We start from the raw sequence: 19,398 nt of genomic DNA, 5'->3' as shown, positions 1-19,398 counted from the left end.
GGGCTGCTTGCCCCCTGACGCTGCACCCCTCTGGGTTCATCCCCGCTGGGCCTCCCCGACACCCTCTGACGAGTTCATCGTGCTCTTCCCTTTGGCAACACACACTTTGTAGAATGGGTTAGATTATCTCGTTGTTTCTTTAATGTGAGTTTGTGCCTTTTTTTGTCTCCTAATCTTCCAATACAGGCATATTGGAAACGAAATCTAATAAAATACTAGACAGAGCTCCACGCCTCCGCCTCCTTTGTCTGGGTGCATCCCGGGGGTGCAAAGGCCGCGCTGCTGCTGCTGCTGCTGCTGCTGCACGCGCCGCCGCGGTCCTCCCGCGCGCCGGGCGGCGTCCCCGCGCGCCGCCGGCCTCCCGCCGCCCCGCCCCGCCCGCGTCACGCGGCCAACGGGCGCGGAGCCGCTGAGGCGAGCGGGGAGGCCGCGGGCCGGGCCGGGCCGGGCGAGGGGAGGCCGGGCCGGGGCCTCCGCCGTCCCCTTCGCAGCGCTTCCCCCGACCGGAGGCCCGGGGATGGAGCCCGCGGGCCCGGCGCAGCGCGGCGCCGTCAGGGAGCTGAGGTGAGCGGGGGGGGGGGGGGGGGGGGGGGGGGCGGCGGGGCGCGGGTCTGAGGGCGGCTTCGGCGAGTGCGGGAGAAAAGTAGCTCAGTCGTTACGTAATTAGCCGAGAATTAGCGAAACGTGTGTTCCTGCTTATTGCCAGGGAGTGCTACTAATTGGCGATGTTACGTAGCCATATGAAGGAGAGGAGGAAAGCTGATTTTCTGCTTTGAAGGCGTCGGTCCCGGAGGCGTGTCGCGAGGCTTGCTGAGCGTTGTTCGGGTCCTTGGGACTTCCCGGAGACCTGCTTAGGTTTAACGAGGGCGAGGTCTGCTGCGCTTGCTGTTGAGGTGCCCAGAGCCTCAAATTCCCCGCTCGTCGTGAGGAAAGAGCTTGAATAAATGCTTCGCTTCTGCTTTTACGGTGTTTATGTGTTGCGTCTTCGCGTTGCGTCTTCTGTGGTGATAAGTTGCGGTGTCACGCGCTGTGGGCTTGGGTCACTAGAGGAATCTCCTTAAAGGGTAGTCGAGTTCTAGAACAGGAAAAATAAAAAAACCACCACCACCAAACACTAACATTTACTCAAAAATCTTAAAAGTCGTCTTAATATAGTATTGTAAACACTATGACCCTAAAAAATTCTCTGCTGTTGAATCATTTCAGGACTCGGTGATGCTAAATAATGTCTTCATTAGTTTGCTTGTATTGAGCAATGTGTTTGCAGAAAGCGTACCTGAGACCGTGCTCTAGTGGCACTGAAAGCCTCCAGAATAGTTTGAGCCTCCTCCTCCTCCCTCCGGTGAAGGCTGTCTTTGTGGCGTCCGGTGAAAATGGGTATGGCTCTACGCTCCCCTCCTTGCTGCGGGCAGCGCTTGCACGGCCATGAATCGTAGAATCCTAGAACCGTTCAGGTTGGAAAAGACCTGAGCATCGGTACCCCTTTGGGACTGCGTAACGCTGGAGGTTGGTTGCTTTGCAGATGCCCGTACGTTCCTCACTATGAAGTTTTTCCTGCAGGCGTAGTCATAACCTACAGTGAAACTGAATTATTAAGGATGCTCTTGAAATTTTTACAAGTATTTTTTCTTTTGGTGTGAATTCTAGCACTGCAGTCTTTCCTGGGTTCTTATCAGTAGTGTGGATACTGGGCACTTTGAGGAATTTCATTTCTGTCGGTAATGACTGATGACTTCAATATCATTTCAGTTTTGTTTAATCAGATAATTATCTTACAAAATTAGTAACTGGAGACCGTTCCCAAGTGATACATCTCTGATAGCAGAATTAGGTCTGCAGCACACATACCTTTTTTTCTTCCCCCTAGAAATTTGGTTTAGAATAGCTTTTGGCTGACTTCAGTGTAGTCTTACAAACTATTGGTGAGAGAAATTATGGATCATTTTAGTCTGGTATGCCAGGTCACTTTCCAGCTCTTCCACATACATTGTGTGTCACCTCGAGCAGGCAGCTGATTGGGGATAAAAATATGGCCCTAATAATGGCTGTATTGGTAGGATTCACTATTTAACTATCAGTGTTTATAAGGTCCTTATAGGACCCTAAGATGGATGGAAAATTAACGGCTTACTGTTTTTTTAAGCTTGTCTGACATGTAACAAGACTGACGGTAAAGTGAATCCCTTTTTCGAAGCTCTGGTACTGAGATTACCGTCTTATAAAGAACCAATAGACAAGTCCTGTGGCACGCGGCTGTGTCTGACAGTGCTCGAGAGGAGCAGTAGCTTTGCTTGGTTTTGGTCAGAACTGTGCATTTGCAGGTTTGGGAGCTGGAGATTATATTTCTACTAGCCTACAGATGGAGGCACATGATTGAATCAAATCAACAATAAGTTCTTTTAAATCTTGAGCTTATAGAATTAACCGCATTAAATCTATTGTGAAGAAACAATTCCCTGTGTGAGGTGGGATGTGATTGCGGCTTTTGTAACAGCCCATTGAGCGTGGTGGTAGTGCTACAGTTTTTTTCAGTGTTGCTGCATCTACGTTTGTCCTTTTGCGTTAGAAGCAATGCTGAATTTCACATGAGTGAAAACTTGATCTGGAAGACCCTTAGCCATCTGTTTCTTTTGTACTTTGGATTTTAATGGGCTACTCCTTCAGAGCGTAGTTATTCTTTTCTTTTGAGCAAATGGCATCCTTCAGTCGTGAAGATGCATTTCAAGATTCAGCAGCCCTCTCCCTAAGTGATTTAGAAAGCCTGCACAACTTCCGCAGCCGTTCTGCAAGCGTCAGCAGCACAGGGTCCAGCGGCCGCTTGCAGCTCCGTCAGCGGGTAGCCCAGCTCATGGCTTGTGTGGAGGACATCAGTTCGGATGATGAAATTCATGAAGAAGTGTCTCGCACGCTAGATGAAGCTTTCCTTATCTGGGGGAAAAAGCTGAAGGATAAGTGGCGAGAATTCAGGTTTTGTTCCCTCTAGTTGATTGTTTTTGTGTTGTTGGTTTTTTTTTTTTTTAATGCTAGCTAATAAATAGATTTCTGACTGATGAAAAGTGACAGAAAATCTTTGTTTTCTGTAGATAAAAATTCTGTGGGGAAATTAGGTGCTCTTAGGGTTGGTTACCTGTTCACGTTTCAGTTTTAGCATTTGTGTGATTTTTGTTTGTTTGTTTGTAGACTGCACTTAGTTACCTGGAACGTGGGCACAGCTTCTCCACCTCCTGAGGTCACTAGTTTACTTCAGCTCAATTCACCGGGCCCAACTATGGATATGTATGTTATAGGGTAAGTATATGTTAGAGAACTTGCTTTGTAAGTTTATTGCAAAACTGCCAAGTCTCAGCAGCTTACTGTCTGTTTTGGGAGGACTGTGCTGTGTGAATCACTGCCTAGGAGGTGGTTTGACATTATTGCTAACAGAAGGTAAAGGCTAGAGTTAGTGACTTAGAACCGAGATGACTTATAGCAAGAGAATCTTCTCTCCTTTCCGCCGTTGTTTGTGGCAAAATCCAGAGTATCTTTTTTCGAAACACACAAAAAGTTTTTGGCTGCTGTTTTCTTTGTTGGCACGTAGAGGCGTATTCATTTTGATATGAAAGTTATCCAAAATTCAGCATGTTTTAAAGAAATTAGTGCAAGCTTATTAGGCACAATCTGCTGTCGTGTTTTCCAAACTGTCTTGAAATTTTAAAGACCTGACAGTCAGGTTACTTGTCATAACATGTCTCGAGTCTAGCATTGTCTTAACCTCTGTCTTCGGGTGTATATAAGCTCCTTTAACTTTGCTTTTCTCGGGGTTAGATGTGTTAGACCTGTGGATGGGTTAAGCTGCTTGCAAATGAGAAACTGACCAGCAAGAAATTTCTGACTTAGCCGAGAGAGGTCTGTTAGGGTGTTGTGGTCTGTGCTCTGAAAAGGTTATGTGATTCTGTCAAAACCAGGTGGTACAGTGTGAGTAATCTTGATGTATTCAGCTTACAGGAGGTGAACTCGAGAATCACAAATTTTCTGTCTGACTTGGCATTTGATGATCCATGGAGCATTTTTTTCATGACTGTGTTGTCTCCATTGGGATATATCAAGGTAATTGTTTACATCTCTTAAGTGTCACAGCAGTGAAGGAAAATGTCTTCCCCAGCTCCATTCAGATTTCTTTCCCCCTCAAACTCTCCATAAAAGATAAGTTGATGGTGTTTTTTGCAGGTGTCAGTCGCTTCCATAGGTACGCTTATGTTAGAAGTGATTCTTCATCACACTTGGGTTTCCTGGTTTGTTGATAAAGGCAATTTGATAATTTTTCTCTATTAATAATAATGTCCTTAATTTTAGCAGTAAAAATTGGACATGGGGTTTTTCATTTCTCATTTGGAATAGTTGGGCGGTTTTTAAGCTTCTGCAGCTGAGATGACAAACAGCAAGAGGTTGCTCTGATATACTGGCAGTGGCCTGTGTAGGTGCTGCAGAGCCGTGTGATGAACGGAAGAATACTCCTGTCGTCATAAGAGTGCATTCTCAAGGAACAGAGTAATGGAGATTATTTAAAATGAAATGTGATGCAAACTTACACTCAACAGCGTATTTCTTGTGGCCACAATATCTTTATCTCTCTCTTGTTTGTAGAAAATTTTTTTGCTCTGTGCAATATTGGGGAACTGTATTGTGATGCTTCTAATGTAGTCTGCTTAAGTACCTGCTTTCACTATAAATATCCCAAGCAATGGCAGTGATTTTCGTTAAGGTTGGTAAGGTTTCTTTTTCTTTTTTTTTTTTCCAACTTGTTTGCAGGTGAAAATAAATGGCATATATGTAAAACAGGATTTTAGCATGTATATATATTTTTTTCTGAGGACTTTATTTTTGATTGAAGGCCTAGAACATTGTATGGTAGTTTAAATGACAAGATTTTTGGTAATATCTGGGGCATAAGATCAGCTAAAGTACTAGCTATTTTAATAATGCAGACGATAAACATAGGAGGATATCCTGAATTTCTGTAATAAAGAGATATTAAAAGCCTTTTGGATGTTGTACTGGTTTTCTAAATCAGGCATTACTTCAGGGTGATTTTGCCGAGATGATTGTATTATCTGCGTGCTAATCAGACTCGGTAGTGGTGCCATTCTTTTAACTGTAATTAAACAAAACAAAGGACCCATTGGGAATTATAAAAAGGAAAAAAACCATTGTTCATTCTAGTGTAAGTCATTGCTGATAAACATTCAAAATCTGACTGCGGGCTGACATTCAGGCCCTGTATACAGACAGTTAAAAAGAATTCCTAGCGGTATGCATGGTTGATTTTGAAGTCTCATTTATAAACGTGGCGCTTTGGACACACTAATGAATGGATGCTGCCACCTAATGGTTTTCAGCAGGACTTGATTAGCTCTAATAATAAGAGGGGACTGTCAGGCCAGGGCAAAATCAAAACAGGCAGCCAGGAGAGCTCGTGCTAGGACTTACCTGGGGCGTTGGCTGAGGAGGGGAGGAACGGTTACCCCTTCCTCGCTGACCTGTCGCACGGTTGGGTGCAGAGGGGCAGTTGCCATCCTTGGGGCATTCTGACCCTTCAAGGACAGCGTCTGGTTTCAGAGTGTTAAGCTGATTGGAGTCAGTCGATTCTTTCCCCATAAGCAGAATCACGTCCCCTCTATGAAAGGTCTTTGCTTGATTTGGCACTGCGTATTGGTGGGACTAGGGCTAATTCCAGCAGAAGAGGGATCCGTTGTGTTTTGGTGTTCAGGATCTACGGAGAGAAGAGGTTTCATACGGATCTTGAGAAATGTCTGGGGACTGGCCCACAGCAGAATGAAATGTAGCAAATAGTAAAGGGACTGAAAGATTTTGCTATCTCATGAACGTAATTATGGAAAGGAGAATCCTGGTTGCACCAAATGTCTGATCAGATAGAAATATTTATGCATTATCTAGTAATTGCCATCCATCATTTCAGTATACTGTTTAGTACTTTGTTGGCTTCAATGAAAACATTAACATATATTCTGAAATCATTTAGTTGTGTAGATGTGGAGGCAAAGAAAGGAGGAATTCTGTTTTAAATTTTGGGCTGAGTTTGTGTACTTCTCCGGCAGTTGTATAGTCAGTGTTATTCTTAATATCAGGTTTTATTCTAATGTAGTCTTTCTCTAAGTTCATCCAGCATAAAATTGAACTACAATTAATGTATTTCAATGTCTGTATTTTAAATTGAATCATTGTCATTAAAACAAACACTTAAAATGAGTTTTGTGTCTCACGCCAGGAACATTGTAAAGTTCATAAATTTTTAATGAAGAACATCTTTGTTAGACTATTTCCACATACACACACCCAAAAACCCAAACCACAAAAAAACCCTGATATCTTAAAGCTTAAGCAGTGTCTTATGTGCTCCCTAAGCACCTTGGCTTTGGAACTATTCGGTAAATCAGTTTTTACAGGCATTGCAGGCAAGAGTTACTGCTGTTTGCAGCTCGTTGTCTTTGCAAATGCCTAGGAGGAACTGCTGTGCTTTTTAGGCATTTTAATGGGGTTTAGAATGATTAGTTATATGCTGCAGGATGTTTCAGTTTGAAAAACTTGCTCCTGTTGGAGGACAGTCTACAGTCGCAGTCTACAGCTTCCTCACGAGGGAAGAGGAGGGGCAGGCACTGATCTCTTCTCCCTGACCACCACCGACAGGAGACCCGAGGGAACGGCAGGAAGACATGCCAGGGGGGTTTAGGGTGGACATGAGGAAAAGGTTCTTCCCCCAGAGGGTGGTGGAGCACTGGAACAGGCTCCCCCGGCAGGCAGTCACGGCACCAAGCCTGGCAACGTTCAAGAAGCAATTGAACAATGCCTTCAAACATAGGGTGTGATTTTGGGGGTTGTCCTATGCAGGGACAGGAGTTGGACTCGATGATCCTCGGGGGTCCCTTCCAACTCAGGATATTCCATGATTCTGTGACTTGTGGGTGGCATTATTAAGATTATAGGTGAAAAATTGAGGATTTGGTTCTTCATGAACAGAATGCTTAAAGGTAGAAACAAGAGGCTGGTGAGGCAGCAGAAAGGTCTTTGCAGATGTTTGGGCAAATACACGTTTTGAGGTCAACTTCAGATTTGTAATAAAATGTTATAACTAATGTTAATTAGTTGAGAGATTCATCAGAATTGTTTATAAGCAAGGCTACGGTAAGAACGTATTCTGTACATCACTGAAATGCATCCTCATTTACTGGTCACAGTATTGACGCCAGGCTTGGCGAGGGAATTGCATGACTTCTGCTATGGCATCCTTCACCTAAAAGCTCCTATGAAGTAGCCCCAAGGCATGCCAGATACCTCCCTGGAAATGACCGTTCCCTCTTCCGTATCTCTTCCAGCTCTCCTCCATTCGCATGCAGGGATTGCTACTTCTGATCTTTGTGAAGCATGCCCACCTTCCTTTCATACGGGACGTTCACACCCACTACACACGCACGGGCCTGTATGGATACTGGGTAAGGAAGCGTCTGGGACTTGATTGCCTTGGTCACTTCTGCTCACGGTGGTGCGTGCCTCTGGATACTTTCACGGTGGGAGAGAGTGTCTGTGGTTTACTTAAAAATGAATAAACTGGCGAGCAGCGAGACTCGCTTGTTTGAACCTCGTATGCAGCATAGACCGTAATTTTACCAGTTTATTAGCTGATATACAACAACTTATGTAGGAAGAAATGGTACTCATTTAAATCTAAATAGCAAGATTTAAAAATTTATAGGTGGTGGTAATAGTTGCGCCTGCAGGTGTTGGCTACAGTTTCAGAGAACGTTGTTAATCTTCCACGCCAGGGGAACAAAGGAGGAGTCACCATTCGCATGTCCCTCTATGGTCATACAGTTTGTTTCATGAACTGCCACTTGCCAGCTCACATGGAGAACACAGAGCAGCGACTGGAGGACTTTGAGAAAATTCTGGAAATGCAGTTTGAAGGAGAGGATATTCCAAGTATCTTGGATCATGAGTGAGTTGTTCACTCGTCATTTGGGCCACTGATTGAGCTGTTGTTCCTTAATTCTGCAGGAGTTGTTTGTATGTTCCGTTGTTTTCATGTGCTGGGGTCTAAAGATGGTGATAGAACGGCTTAAAAAAGGGTTGAGAAAAGCATTTTAGTTTGGTAATTTTTTTATACCCATAAAACTGCCAGGACACATAAATCCAGAATAGATATGTATTATCACTTTAATTGTTAATGAGTTCATTAAAATTAGGTAAAAATGTATGACACATGAGTTTCAAAATCATTACTTTTCCTGCCTTAGTATAAGTGTTTGATATTTCAATTTAATGTGTTTCATTTTCTTGATTATGTGCATGGGCATGTACCAAATCACCTACTGTCATCTTCTAAGAAGAAATTACAAATGGCATTACAATAAAAGTTTTGTTTCCATAAGGTGAAGTTTGGGGTACCCACCCCTGAACAAAACGTTGAAAGTAGGGATTTTCAAAGAGAAGTGAGTTTACTTGAAGAGGGAGCTTTCCTGCTGTGTAAAGCATTGCTGACGATACACTCCAGTGCTCCGCAGTAACAACTCTCTTCCCTAATAACGATAGAACACCCAATATGTGTCCCTGCTGTCCCGAGGCACTAAACCAGAGCCCTCATAAGTCATGAATTTTGTGAATTATTTTACCTACTGTTGAAATTTAATTCTAAATCTGTCTCTAAGAGAGATGTAAGTCGTTAGGAGACTCGGGATAAGTTAATACCCAGGCAGTAATGAGCAAGCGACAAGAATGCAGGGGACTTAATTTACTATTTCAATTCCTTTAAATTTTGTGTTTAGCAGCAGGTTATCCCTGTGTAAGCTTATCTGTAACTACTTAATGTTTGTGTTTAAGCTGTTTAGATTAAATAATAGAAGTGATTAGAGCGCCTAATTAGCGTAATGGCTTAGATTGTATTGAATTCTTCCCTCGTGTTAATGGATTCCTATAAATCTTCCCTGTTTTTTCGCTTTTCGCTTTTTTCTTTTTTTTTTTTTGTTTTTGTTTGTTTGTTTGTTTTGGGTTTTTTTGTTGTTGTTTTTTAGTGTTCTCTTCTGGTTTGGAGATCTGAACTTCCGGATAGCAGATTATGGCATACATTTTGTCCGAGAATCAATAAATAATAAGCGTTACAATCTGCTGTGGGAAAAAGACCAGGTGTGTTGTCTTAATCTGTTTGGGGGTTTTGTTTGTTTGTTTTGTTTTTAACGCATACAAATGCAACAGAGTTGTTAAGGTTACCTCTTGAGTTTCCAATTTTTATTAAAGAGCACAAATTCAGAGTAGTCATGAGGTGGAACAGATCTAGCTGTTCGCTCTCTCACTTCTCAGTCATAAGCCCCAATTAATTGCAACTTTTTCTGCTTTTGTTTAGTTTGTTACTCATTTGAAATACTCATGTTTGACTGAAGCTTTCTTTGAACCTCATGGCTTGTGAATTTTTCTTCACCTTAATTTCTTCTCCTTTTTTCTTCTCCCAAAAATTATTTTTAAGAGAAGCTTATTCTGGAATTTGTGTTGAGTAGAACCACTACAAAACTTTTAAAGAGATCGTGTCAAGAGTTTTGGCAGTAACAGAGAGGCGCTTCTGAATTTACCTTTCCAAATATGTTGTACTGACTGAGATGTTTAATTCTTCTTGGAAGTTGCTTTCTCAGCTCCTTTCCCAACTGCCCTTTAAGCTCTGATTTTTAAACATAATCTTAAAAAGTTACTTTTTATTTCTGCAGTTAAATATGGCAAAAAAGAAGGAAGCATTTCTTCAGGAATTCATAGAGGGTCCTCTGCAGTTTAAACCCACCTACAAGTTTGACCTTTATTCGGATGTGTATGATACAAGGTAAAAGAACGATAAGATGAGTTTAGGCATGGAATATTAAAGTGAATGTGGTGCTGGACTAAATAGTACTGTAGTAAGCAAACCTGAATTTGCTGAACGTACCGGTTAGCGGGGGCTCTTGCGCTATTCTGTTAGGCTCCTTCAGTGGTCAAGTCTGAATAAGTGAATATTTCTGACTGAAGAAGCCTGAGTCTGCTGATTGCATGAGGAAAGCAGTGAAACAACCAAGCTTTCGTTTTGGAAAGACTAGATTAACAGAATAAACCAGGGCTTGTTTGAGCCACTTCTTTTTTGTTCTTTAATACTAGAAGTGCCCATTGGTTCTCAGAAGTGAGCAAAAGGAAAAAAGTAATTGCCGTTTTTGTTTTCCTTTTCTATTTAAGCATTCCATTGGATAGTGCTTGTATTTGAAAATAAATGTAAATGTGTCTTAATAATTTCCTTTAAGTTGAAAATGGAGTAGCTTATGTTTCCAAAGTTTTTCTCTGACACTGAAGTTTGTTGTTAAGTATTAGTCTTATGTTTTAAGAGAAGGATAAGTTCCTGTCCAAACGGGTTTTGTACTGATCTTTTTCTTTACTTCCAGAGAGCAGAAGTCCCTGTTTTGGTTTAAGTAAGAAGAGAACTTTCTGGATTTCATAGATTTGTAAATATTTCAGAATCAAAACAATGCTCATTCCCGAGCTTTTGATTTGATTTTTGTGAAATATTTGAAAATCAGATGGCAGCTGATTTTCTTCAGGGATTTTCTGAACCTGTCTGAAAGCTGTAGTGTTACCTACTCTGCTGTTGCACTTAATATTGGAAGTTTGTTTATTTGGATCCAAAGACATTTTGCTCCCTAATTGAGTGTGAAGAGATATAATGGGACCAGCAGTAAATCCAGTTAACAGAAAATACTTATAATAATCCAAACCTAGACATTCTAAGAATGATTCATAGCCTAATAGTCTGTATTGGCTCATTTAAAGAACAAAAAGCATGCTTACGCGTACTGCGTGCATTCTGCTGTTGTTAGAGCTAGCAGAGATATTCTGGTTGGATGGGGGGTGGTCAGTAGACCTCAAGGCACACACCCTTGAAAAGTATGCTTTACATGAAGCACACGGTATTTTGTTATCTTTGATCCTTTCTCACTGTGGATTTTGAGGTTTTGTTTCCCATCCGATATGCCATTTTCTCTAAAATAGCGAGTGTATTAACTTCAGCTGTTCTTTTGGTATTGCACAGCAGAGCAGAGATACGGCAGCTCATAAAGATTTCTGTTGGTTTATGTAATTATGGACTAAGTGGGATATGTCCCCGTAGTCATTTAAAATCTTTCCACCTTATTAAAGGTGAGCCAGACTTTTACATGGGAAGGGGTAAAACAAAAGCATGTTGAATATTGAACTAAATGGCATTTCCAGTTTATGATGATTTTCGTATTCAAAGTTATTAAACTGACAGTTTTCCTTACACATCCTGCTCATTAACTTTTATAATTCAATCCAGTCCGTTCTAATTCCTCTTCCATAGGGCATGATCTTTTCTCCATTTCAATTTGAAGTGATACATCCATACAGAGAGTTGCTGTTAAGTCTTCCTCCCACTACAGAGAGAACCACGAAAGGCTCATGTCTTCTGTTGTTATTGATATGGTATAAAAGGAAACTCTGAATTATGATTACAGTTTGATGTATTGCACACTTGCAGGTTGCAGACGCAACTTTCTTGATTATGGAATCTTTAAAGCCTTTTTTTATGAGGCAGCAATAGCTTACAGACTTGAAATACAGGCTAGTAACAAGTTAGAGGAACTTTAAATAAAAGCATTGCTGTGTCACCTGTGATGAGTATAAGCTGCCTAACTTTGTCTGGTTTTTGTTGTTAAAAGAAACTTGTTCTCGAATGTTTTGAATAATTTCAGACATCATTCAGACTATTCCTACATCTTCCTTAAGTTTATGCCCCTTTTCTCAGAATGACTATACTTCTGAAGCTTGGGGCAGTTGCTCTATTATCTCAATTTTCTTGCATGTTTTCATGGAGTCTTTTAGGAGAAAGTATCATTTCCTGTACGAAGCTGACTAACCCATCGAAATGCCCTTCTCCCCTTCATTTTACTCCTCTCTCAGAAACGCATGAAACTTACCTGTGGTAAATGGAGTTGAGTTCAAATTCAGGAAACCTTGGTTGTAAAGCATATTGAACAGAGCTGTAAAATGAAGCTTGGATGTGATTGCCTTCTTTTATTAATATGTATCTGACAGTCTTTCGACTTTGAGTAGATTTTGCACAGTAATCTTAGCTTTTGGCAACTGTTTTTCTTCTCATTTCGCTTTTCTCTTACACTTTTGCAGTGAGAAGAAAAGAAAGCCAGCGTGGACTGACAGAATTCTTTGGAGAGTGAAAAATCTCTGCCAGCATGCATCAAAAGAAGGCGAATTCTCTGAAGAAGAACAGACAATTTCTGTTACTTTGAGTAACTATATCAGTCACATGAGCTATGGCATCAGTGATCACAAACCTGTTACAGGAACTTTTGGGCTTGAGGTGCTGTCCCAGTTATGTTGTTAAGAAAAAGTTTGTTTTACTGAGTCTTGCCTTGCAGAAGCTGTTTTTTTTAAACTTTGTAAGTCACAATCTCTGTTTCATTCTGATTATAGTGAAGGCAGCAAATTGCTTTCAGGTTATTTCCATTCAGTCAAGAGTCCCAAGCAGGTGTGGCAGAGAATAACTTGAAAAGAATACCTGAAAGAATGACAGGCTTGACTGACTTCAAATTCTGTTCTTTTGTCTAGTTGAAGCCTCTTCTGTCAGATCCTTTGGTCACGCTGAATCCCGAGGGTGAGTGGAGTGCGGAACACGATGTTCTAATCAGCTATTCCGCAGTGCCTGAATTCCCAAGCAGTGCTTGGGACTGGATCGGACTCTTCCAGGTAATGTTACTGCGTCATGGCTCTTTAGCGAAGATGGTGAATGTGTCTGGAGGAGGTAGTTGATACTCTTCTGTCATAGGACATTGTGATTCTTGCTAGGGCAAAACGCTCTGAAATATTTGTGTATCCTTGATTGCTGTTAGTTTCTGTATGCCGACAGTTTAGTTGCATAGATGTGAGCTCTTTTGCACCCTTTAAATTCTCTGCTAAGATAACGTGGCGATTTATTTAAGTAAAACAGCGCAGAAGCTGTGAAAAGGAATTGTCCTCCCCTAATGCCTGCGGTTCAAAAGATTTATGCAGCAGAGAAAGAGCAAAAATAAAAGTCAGTGGAAGGGTGAGAGAACAGAGCACTCGCACCTTCTCAGAAACAAAGGATTTGTGCATGCCCTCAGATTGTTTTGATCCTAAAAGTGAAGTGTTTTAATGGGTTCAGTGAAGTAGCCCACATCTCTCTCACAACTTTGAGTGTTCCATGTAGTACGGTTTTCGTTGCCTTCGGAAGGCTGATGGTTTGCATCTTCCCTTGCAGGTGGCTTTCAGGCATGTGAATGACTATGTTACTTACGCTTGGGTAGAAGATGATGAAATTTCTTCTAACAAAGACAGTAAACAAGTAAGCCAATTATATTTCTTTCTAATGTAGTTTTCCATAGAGTAGCATTCAAGTCTGTTTGTTCCATATTCCTTTCCTCTTACGGGTTCTGTATCCTCTTTCCCAGTCGAAGCTCATGGAGAGTGATGATATTGTTTAAAATCCCTCTTCCTAATTCTTACTAATTTTCAGGTAGTCAGTCTAGCACACCTTCTCAGGTGTGATCATATTGCTTAGGGGAATTGATGAAAAAGCAATTTATTCCTGTGGTGTCTTTTCATTGTATTAAAAACTACTATCATTTTATATTTTGGTCTGTTTCTGCCACTGAAATAAGTAACTGGCCATTTTTTCATCTGATTGCCAAAGTTGCTGAATGTATCCTAAATATTTATTGCATGATTGTTGTTACAGGTGTAAGTACCCAATGTTCCTAACACAAGCAGTTCCAGATACCTAATACAGCTGCAGATTAGGGCTGCTTAGACTTTTCTTCATTGTGACTACTGAGTGTTTTGGTCCCTCTTTAAAAACTGCTGTTTGTTACGTAGCTTTCTAGTAGTGATTACCTGAAATGAATGCAGACAAACAAACAAACAAACCTTATTTTGAATACAAATGATCTGTTTCCAGAAGTATTTATCTCAACAAACAGAAATTCAAATTTAATGTTGGAGACACAGTGAGTGGAAGGATGGATGAGATTTTCCAGACAACAGTGGAAAGCAGTTATTTCCTGTTAGAGATTTTGTAAGTTAGCATTGAGTTTACAACAGAAGCCCAAATTGTATTGTATCAATATTCTGATTATATCAAAATTGCTCTGCTATCATGCTTTCCTATCGCTAAGCTTAAAAAATCTAAGCGCTATGAGCGTCGTTTCAGCAGGATGCTGTGGGCTGCGGTTTAGGATCTTTCGGTAGTGCCAAAGGGAGGTGGGTTTGCTCTGCCGTTTCATGCCGTCCATCTCCCTCCCTGCTGCCTGGGCGGCCCTGCCCCTCCCTCCCGGCAGCACTGGCTTCTCGCTCCTCGCTGAACCAAGTCAGCTTGCTAACGCAGGGAAGGACATTCGCTTTTCCTCCCTGACTTAGTTTTCGGATGGTTTCATGAGTTAGTTCTGTCCTCGTCCTTTTTAGCTTATGTTTAAAAACTTGCTTATATATAGTAAATAACGATTTTTATGGTGTCCTGAATGGCAGACGCTGCTTTTTTGTAAGCTTCTTTCTCTGCGGAAATTGCCCATTGCCTATTCTTATTCTTTTGACAGGTTTACATGAGTGCTGCGGAAATACCTGATACGGGAGGAGAATTTTTGCTTTGTTATTATAGCAATAATTTGCAGTCAATAGTTGGTATCAGCCAGCCTTTTCAGGTAATATATTTGGAAGCTTTGACTAACGTTGATGGGATTTTTATTTCTTTTGCTTTCGTATGCATCTGAACATAGGTGTGTGCAGCTCTATTAATCCTGGGGGAGATGGCAGCAGAAGTAATTGCAAAAAGGATGTGTGCTGGCTAACAGCCCGTAAAAGAATTTGCTGATATGCTAAAAGACCCTGAGTAACTATTTTTGCAGCACACTGTTGTAATGAAATTAGACAGGTTTCTCTCTCTCAGCTTTCATTTTTGGAACTTCAGGCTCTGTCAGTTAGGTCCCTAAGTTTCTGTAAAGATGAGAACTCAACTCAAATGCTGCCAAGTTTCTGACAGATTGTAAGTGAGCTCTTTGTGCTCTGTTCTGTGGTAGACTGGCCCTGTGCTGGGCACTGGTGAGGCCGCCCCTCGAATGCTGTGCTCAGCGCTGGGCCCCTCACCCCAAGGCGGCCATGGAGGGGCTGGAGCGTGGCCAGAGCAGGGCAGCGAGGCTGGGGCAGGGGCTGGAGCCCAAGGCTGGGGAGGAGCGGCTGGGGGAGCTGGGGGGGCTCAGCCTGGAGAAGAGGAGGCTGAGGGGAGCCCTCATCGCTCTCTGCAGCTGCCTGAAAGGAGGCTGGAGCCGGGGGGGTCGGTCTCTTCTCCCCAGGAACAAGCGATAGGACGAGAGGGAACGGCCTCAAGCTGCGCCAGGGCAGGGTTAGGTTGGATATTGGGAAAAGCTTCTTCCCCCAAAGGGCTGTCAGGCCCTGGCCCAGGCTGCCCGGGGCAGGGGCTGAGTCCCCATCCCCGGGGGGATTTAGAAGCCGGGTGGATGTGGTGCTTGAGGACATGGTTTAGTGGTGGGCTTGGCAGTGCTGGATTAACGGTTCAACTTGATGATCTTAAGGGTCTTCTCCAACCTTCACGATTCTATGATTCTATGATTTGCACAGAAGTGTTTCCTGTATATTCAGTCACTTGAGTTTGGGAAAGACAGGACAACTGGAACTCAAGTTATTTGTTTAACAGGCTTCTTTGTTTAATTTCTGAAAGATTGAGATATGAGATAACCGGCACAGACTAGATGAAGTGACCAATCATTGCTGCTTCTACACAAGCACTTTTTGCCAAAATCATTTTGTTTGTGTATAATTTTCCATGCTGTCGTGGCTGTGCTAACGTGTTGTAGAATGGTTGAAGTGGAAGTTCTCCATTGTTGTTGGATGAAGCGGTTTTAGAAGACCGTGAAACTCCGTTACCTTAGGGGGTACAGTAATGGAAGTTGCTGGGCTGGCTGGTGTATCTCAGCAATACTGTTCATATTTTTCTCTCTATATTGGTGAGAAACACTGCAGAGTCCAGTATTTCAGTTGTCTCTGAGCTTAATATCTACCACAAACTCTGCAGGATGGTTGTCAGTTGTATCTGGATACAACACACCATCTGCCTTTCTTTTTGCATGACAGTGTTTTGATACCAGTTTAGTGGGGTTTTTCTACATTTTTTTTTATTTCATAATTGCTGCATAGATGCATTCTCAGTATCTAGCAAGTATGTAAGACATCTTTATATAACGGTGTATTGATAGCATAGAGCAAGACAGTATTTCTGAATGTGTTAATTTGTTTTTTAACTACTGTCTGTCTTCTAGATTCAGCCTAACAGAACATTGCTAGAAAAGGATCTGACACAGGAAGAGAACAGTTGGATGCAGAAACCTGACAATCTGGAATCGCATGATGAGTTCTGAAGGCAGAAAGAGCATTTAGCGGTCCTGACTCAGGAGTCAGATGATTCTTTATGTCTTAGTGGTTGTAAGCTTTTACTCTTAGAAGTGCAAGTAAGACAGGTAGGATTGTTCAGAAACTTTGTAAGCTCATAGAAGATAATTTATTGTGGAAACAGATATTTTTATTGTTACGGGGAGAGTAACTCTCTTGCACTGGATGAGAACCGTAAAAATAGCACTTAATGAATGCTGTATGCTTTAAGGTGACAGACATTTCTAATACAATGATTTGACCTAAGTAAGTTGTGTTCTGTGATAGATTTTTAGGCTTGCTCCTTTTTTGTAGAGGATATTTTATTTACAATACAATATTTACTATGCTGTAACCACTTAATCATTGATTTCCAAATTCGGAGTTTAAATGAAGTTATTTAAAAAATTACTTATTAGTTACAGCTAGTTAGCTTGTTTTAAAATTTTATTTGACTTTCAAATGTAAGCTAATTACCTTTTGGGAAACACGTGTGGCAACAAGTCACATGAAAACATCATCTTTGGGGTGTATAAATTCTCCTTTGGTAGCAGGTCCCTTTTCTTCCTGCCTTACTGATAACTGTTTGTAGGATTTTCCACTTCTGATTTTTCCAGCTTGAGATACGTTTATCAAAACACACTTTTCCTGATTTTTTTTTTTTATTCTTCTTTTATAAATCAATTCAGCAATTTGCCTATCGTGTTTGTCCCTCTGATTTAAAAAAGTAAAATAAACCCACTTGTACCCTGGTCCCTGGCTCAGAGTTGACCAGGATCCCACCGTTTCTGAAAGAAATTGCTTAAGTTGAGAAATGCTTTAGCACAGGTGAGCAGACCGTAGTTCCTGAAGCGCTTGTTGGCAGTGATCATGGTGCTAACCCCCATTGTTTTCTGCTGTCATATTGGATTTAGAAAGCTAAAGCCATATTTAAGTACTTCCTTGATACCATCCTGCCACGTAATTGCTACGCTTGCTACAGAGATGATGGGAATTACAAACGGGGAATTTCCGTGGAACAAGTTCGTTCTTATGGCATAATTCGTGCTACCAAAATTGTAAATCTCTTCAATTTATAGCAATTGGTCTGCAAAATTTCTGTTTTTCTAGAGGTGCTTAGACCTTAATGTATCCTGTGCACTTGATGGCGGAGATGGAATAAGAAACATCATGTACCTTTAAAAACCTGAAAGGTAGTTAGCTTCAGAAATGGTTTTGTTTCCTGATGAGGAAATGGAGATGTTTGGAAAGTATTGGAAGAGGCACCAACATTCCGCAGAATCTCAGACTGCAGTGCCGGAAAAGAGCACTTGTGAGTCTCCCATGTTCTAGATACACAGCTCGGAGCTACCTACGGTGTATGGTAAGTGAAGTTAGTTACTAACCGCTGTTGGTGTGTTGATGCTGGAATATTGCCTCAGAACAGAATGGGTTCCTTTTTGCTCTTTTTCTCAAAGCCTTAGTTTTTTCAGGATTCTCTTGAGACAGAAAGTTAACACCATATGAGATTTGGTTTGCGGTTGCTTATATCATCCACTGTATAAAATCTTCTGGGGTCCGGGCATCTTTGTGTACTGTGGAAACTATAACATAGGTTATCTGGTTAGATAGTTGCAGATGGGGTTTAAGAACACCTAGCCTCTGTAAATTTTATTTAGTTGTATCTCAGCTTAATGCTTGGTGTTGGGAACTGTTTCCAGTTGTAAGTAGTGAGGGCAGGTTCAGAGGGCGCTGTGTTCATTGCATGGATTCAGACTGCCTCGAGGCTCACAGTTTGTACATTCCTATGACACTTTGGAACAATATTAGAAACAGTTCTCACATTTGTACCAGTCTCACAAGAATTTGTTTTGCACTAAATCTTTGGGATATGTGACTTTTCATGGCACTTAGGGCATCAGACAAATCCCTACCGAATTGCAAAGAGCTTGCAGTTCTTGAGTTGTACTCCGTTTCTGATTTTACTTGTGTAACTGCATTGCCGTGCTCCATGCAAGGAGATTCTGTGGAGAGCTCAAAGAACAGTGGTCTTTGAATTCCGGACCACAGCTGACGATGTATTGTGGACCAAGATCCAGTTTCTTCTAATCAGGGTGCATCTGCTGTTCATGAGCAGCTCAGAGGGGGAGCCATACAGCCGCTTTGCACGGGCAAGAAACTCCAGATCCTTGATGCTGTGCACGAGCTGATAACCCTCTCAACCACTGGACGTAGCAGCTGTGTTTTGTAAACTAAGCCTTTGAATCGCAGGACTTCACTGAAAATGCCCACAGCAGCTGTGATTGAATCTGCTCGTGTGTGAGTAGGCTGCTGCACAGAACTCTGTACTTCTTTCTTAAGTATTACGCACACAGTAGCACTTTTGTTTACTACTGTTACCTATGGTAGCTTTTCAGACTATTCCATGACCTGTAATGATACAATTTCTGATGAAATTTATCTTTCTTAAAACACCTTTAATTGGATGTTATAATCACTGGAAATGGTTTTATACTCATGTGTTTTCTTTTCATGTACCACTAAAATAAATCCTGGCAGTGAAGTGTTCTACGTGGCCTCTATTAATTTGAGAACAAACACATCAGTTTGGGTGGGGAGGATCAATTCGTGCATGGTAACCTTTCTCCGAGCAACTTTGGTCATGTTTAATGTGCAGATACAACGGTATTTTAGAATGGAAATATGTCAGTGATAACACATGCGGTAGGGCTTCGGACTGCAAAAGAAGGGCAAGGGCAAATACTCTTTTTCTTTTGGACAAAGCAGATTGACCTACTATTTTTTTTTCCATTTGAATGACTCCAGTATTAAATGGCTGCTGTTGGGGATTTTCTGTCCCCCCTCCCCCTCTGAGGAGGTTTTGATATTTTCCTTGTAAAAGTGCTGAAGCCACTGAAATTGCTTTAATTTTTA

General features: G+C 41.6%; 2 protein-coding genes across 7 annotated transcripts in view; both read left to right on the top strand.

Moving 5' to 3' along the window:
• The first annotated feature begins 238 nt into the window (after positions 1-238).
• INPP5K (inositol polyphosphate-5-phosphatase K) lies at positions 239-19,032 on the top strand. 5 transcript variants are annotated; one of them, XR_015703537.1, is made up of 14 exons: positions 239-564; positions 3,181-3,288; positions 3,978-4,086; positions 7,371-7,487; positions 7,818-7,990; positions 9,063-9,174; positions 9,747-9,856; positions 10,443-10,469; positions 12,199-12,391; positions 12,640-12,777; positions 13,310-13,393; positions 14,640-14,744; positions 16,377-16,574; positions 17,596-19,032. XR_015703537.1 is itself a non-coding variant. In XM_087752156.1 (13 exons), exons 1-13 carry the CDS (start codon positions 2,693-2,695, stop codon positions 16,473-16,475), a joined length of 1,650 nt encoding a protein of 549 aa, XP_087608282.1. In that variant the 5' UTR covers positions 2,672-2,692; the 3' UTR covers positions 16,476-17,181. The 5 variants fall into 5 exon arrangements, 2 of the variants coding, with proteins under 2 accessions (XP_087608282.1, XP_087608283.1); XR_015703536.1 differs by lacking the exon at positions 239-564 and adding an exon at positions 1,530-2,967; XR_015703538.1 differs by lacking the exon at positions 10,443-10,469 and having other exon boundaries at positions 248-564.
• MYO1C (myosin IC) overlaps positions 17,711-19,398 on the top strand; it is a 62,131-nt gene continuing 60,443 nt past the window's right edge. The window contains exon 1 of one of the 2 annotated variants that reach the window (XM_087752138.1): positions 17,711-17,848. In XM_087752138.1, the coding sequence (XP_087608264.1) occupies positions 17,711-17,848 (138 nt within the window). The remainder of the gene's footprint in view (positions 17,849-19,398) is intronic. The other variant, XM_087752142.1, reaches the window with a different exon arrangement.

Source organism: Nipponia nippon, unplaced genomic scaffold (genome assembly GCF_047370975.1).
Source record: "Nipponia nippon isolate SJK-2023a ecotype South Korea unplaced genomic scaffold, ASM4737097v1 scaffold_15, whole genome shotgun sequence".
Lineage (NCBI taxonomy): Eukaryota > Metazoa > Chordata > Aves > Pelecaniformes > Threskiornithidae > Nipponia > Nipponia nippon.
This window is presented reverse-complemented; position numbering and strand designations above follow the sequence as displayed.

Coding starts and splice junctions, on each gene's coding strand:
- INPP5K (XM_087752156.1), top strand. CDS start 2,693: ATGGCATCCTTCAGTCGTGAAGATGCATTTCAAGATTCAGCAGCCCTC. Junction 2,968..3,180: donor GATAAGTGGCGAGAATTCAG/GTTTTGTTCCCT, acceptor GTTTGTTTGTAG/ACTGCACTTAGTTACCTGGA. Junction 4,087..7,370: donor CTCCATTGGGATATATCAAG/GTAATTGTTTAC, acceptor TATCTCTTCCAG/CTCTCCTCCATTCGCATGCA.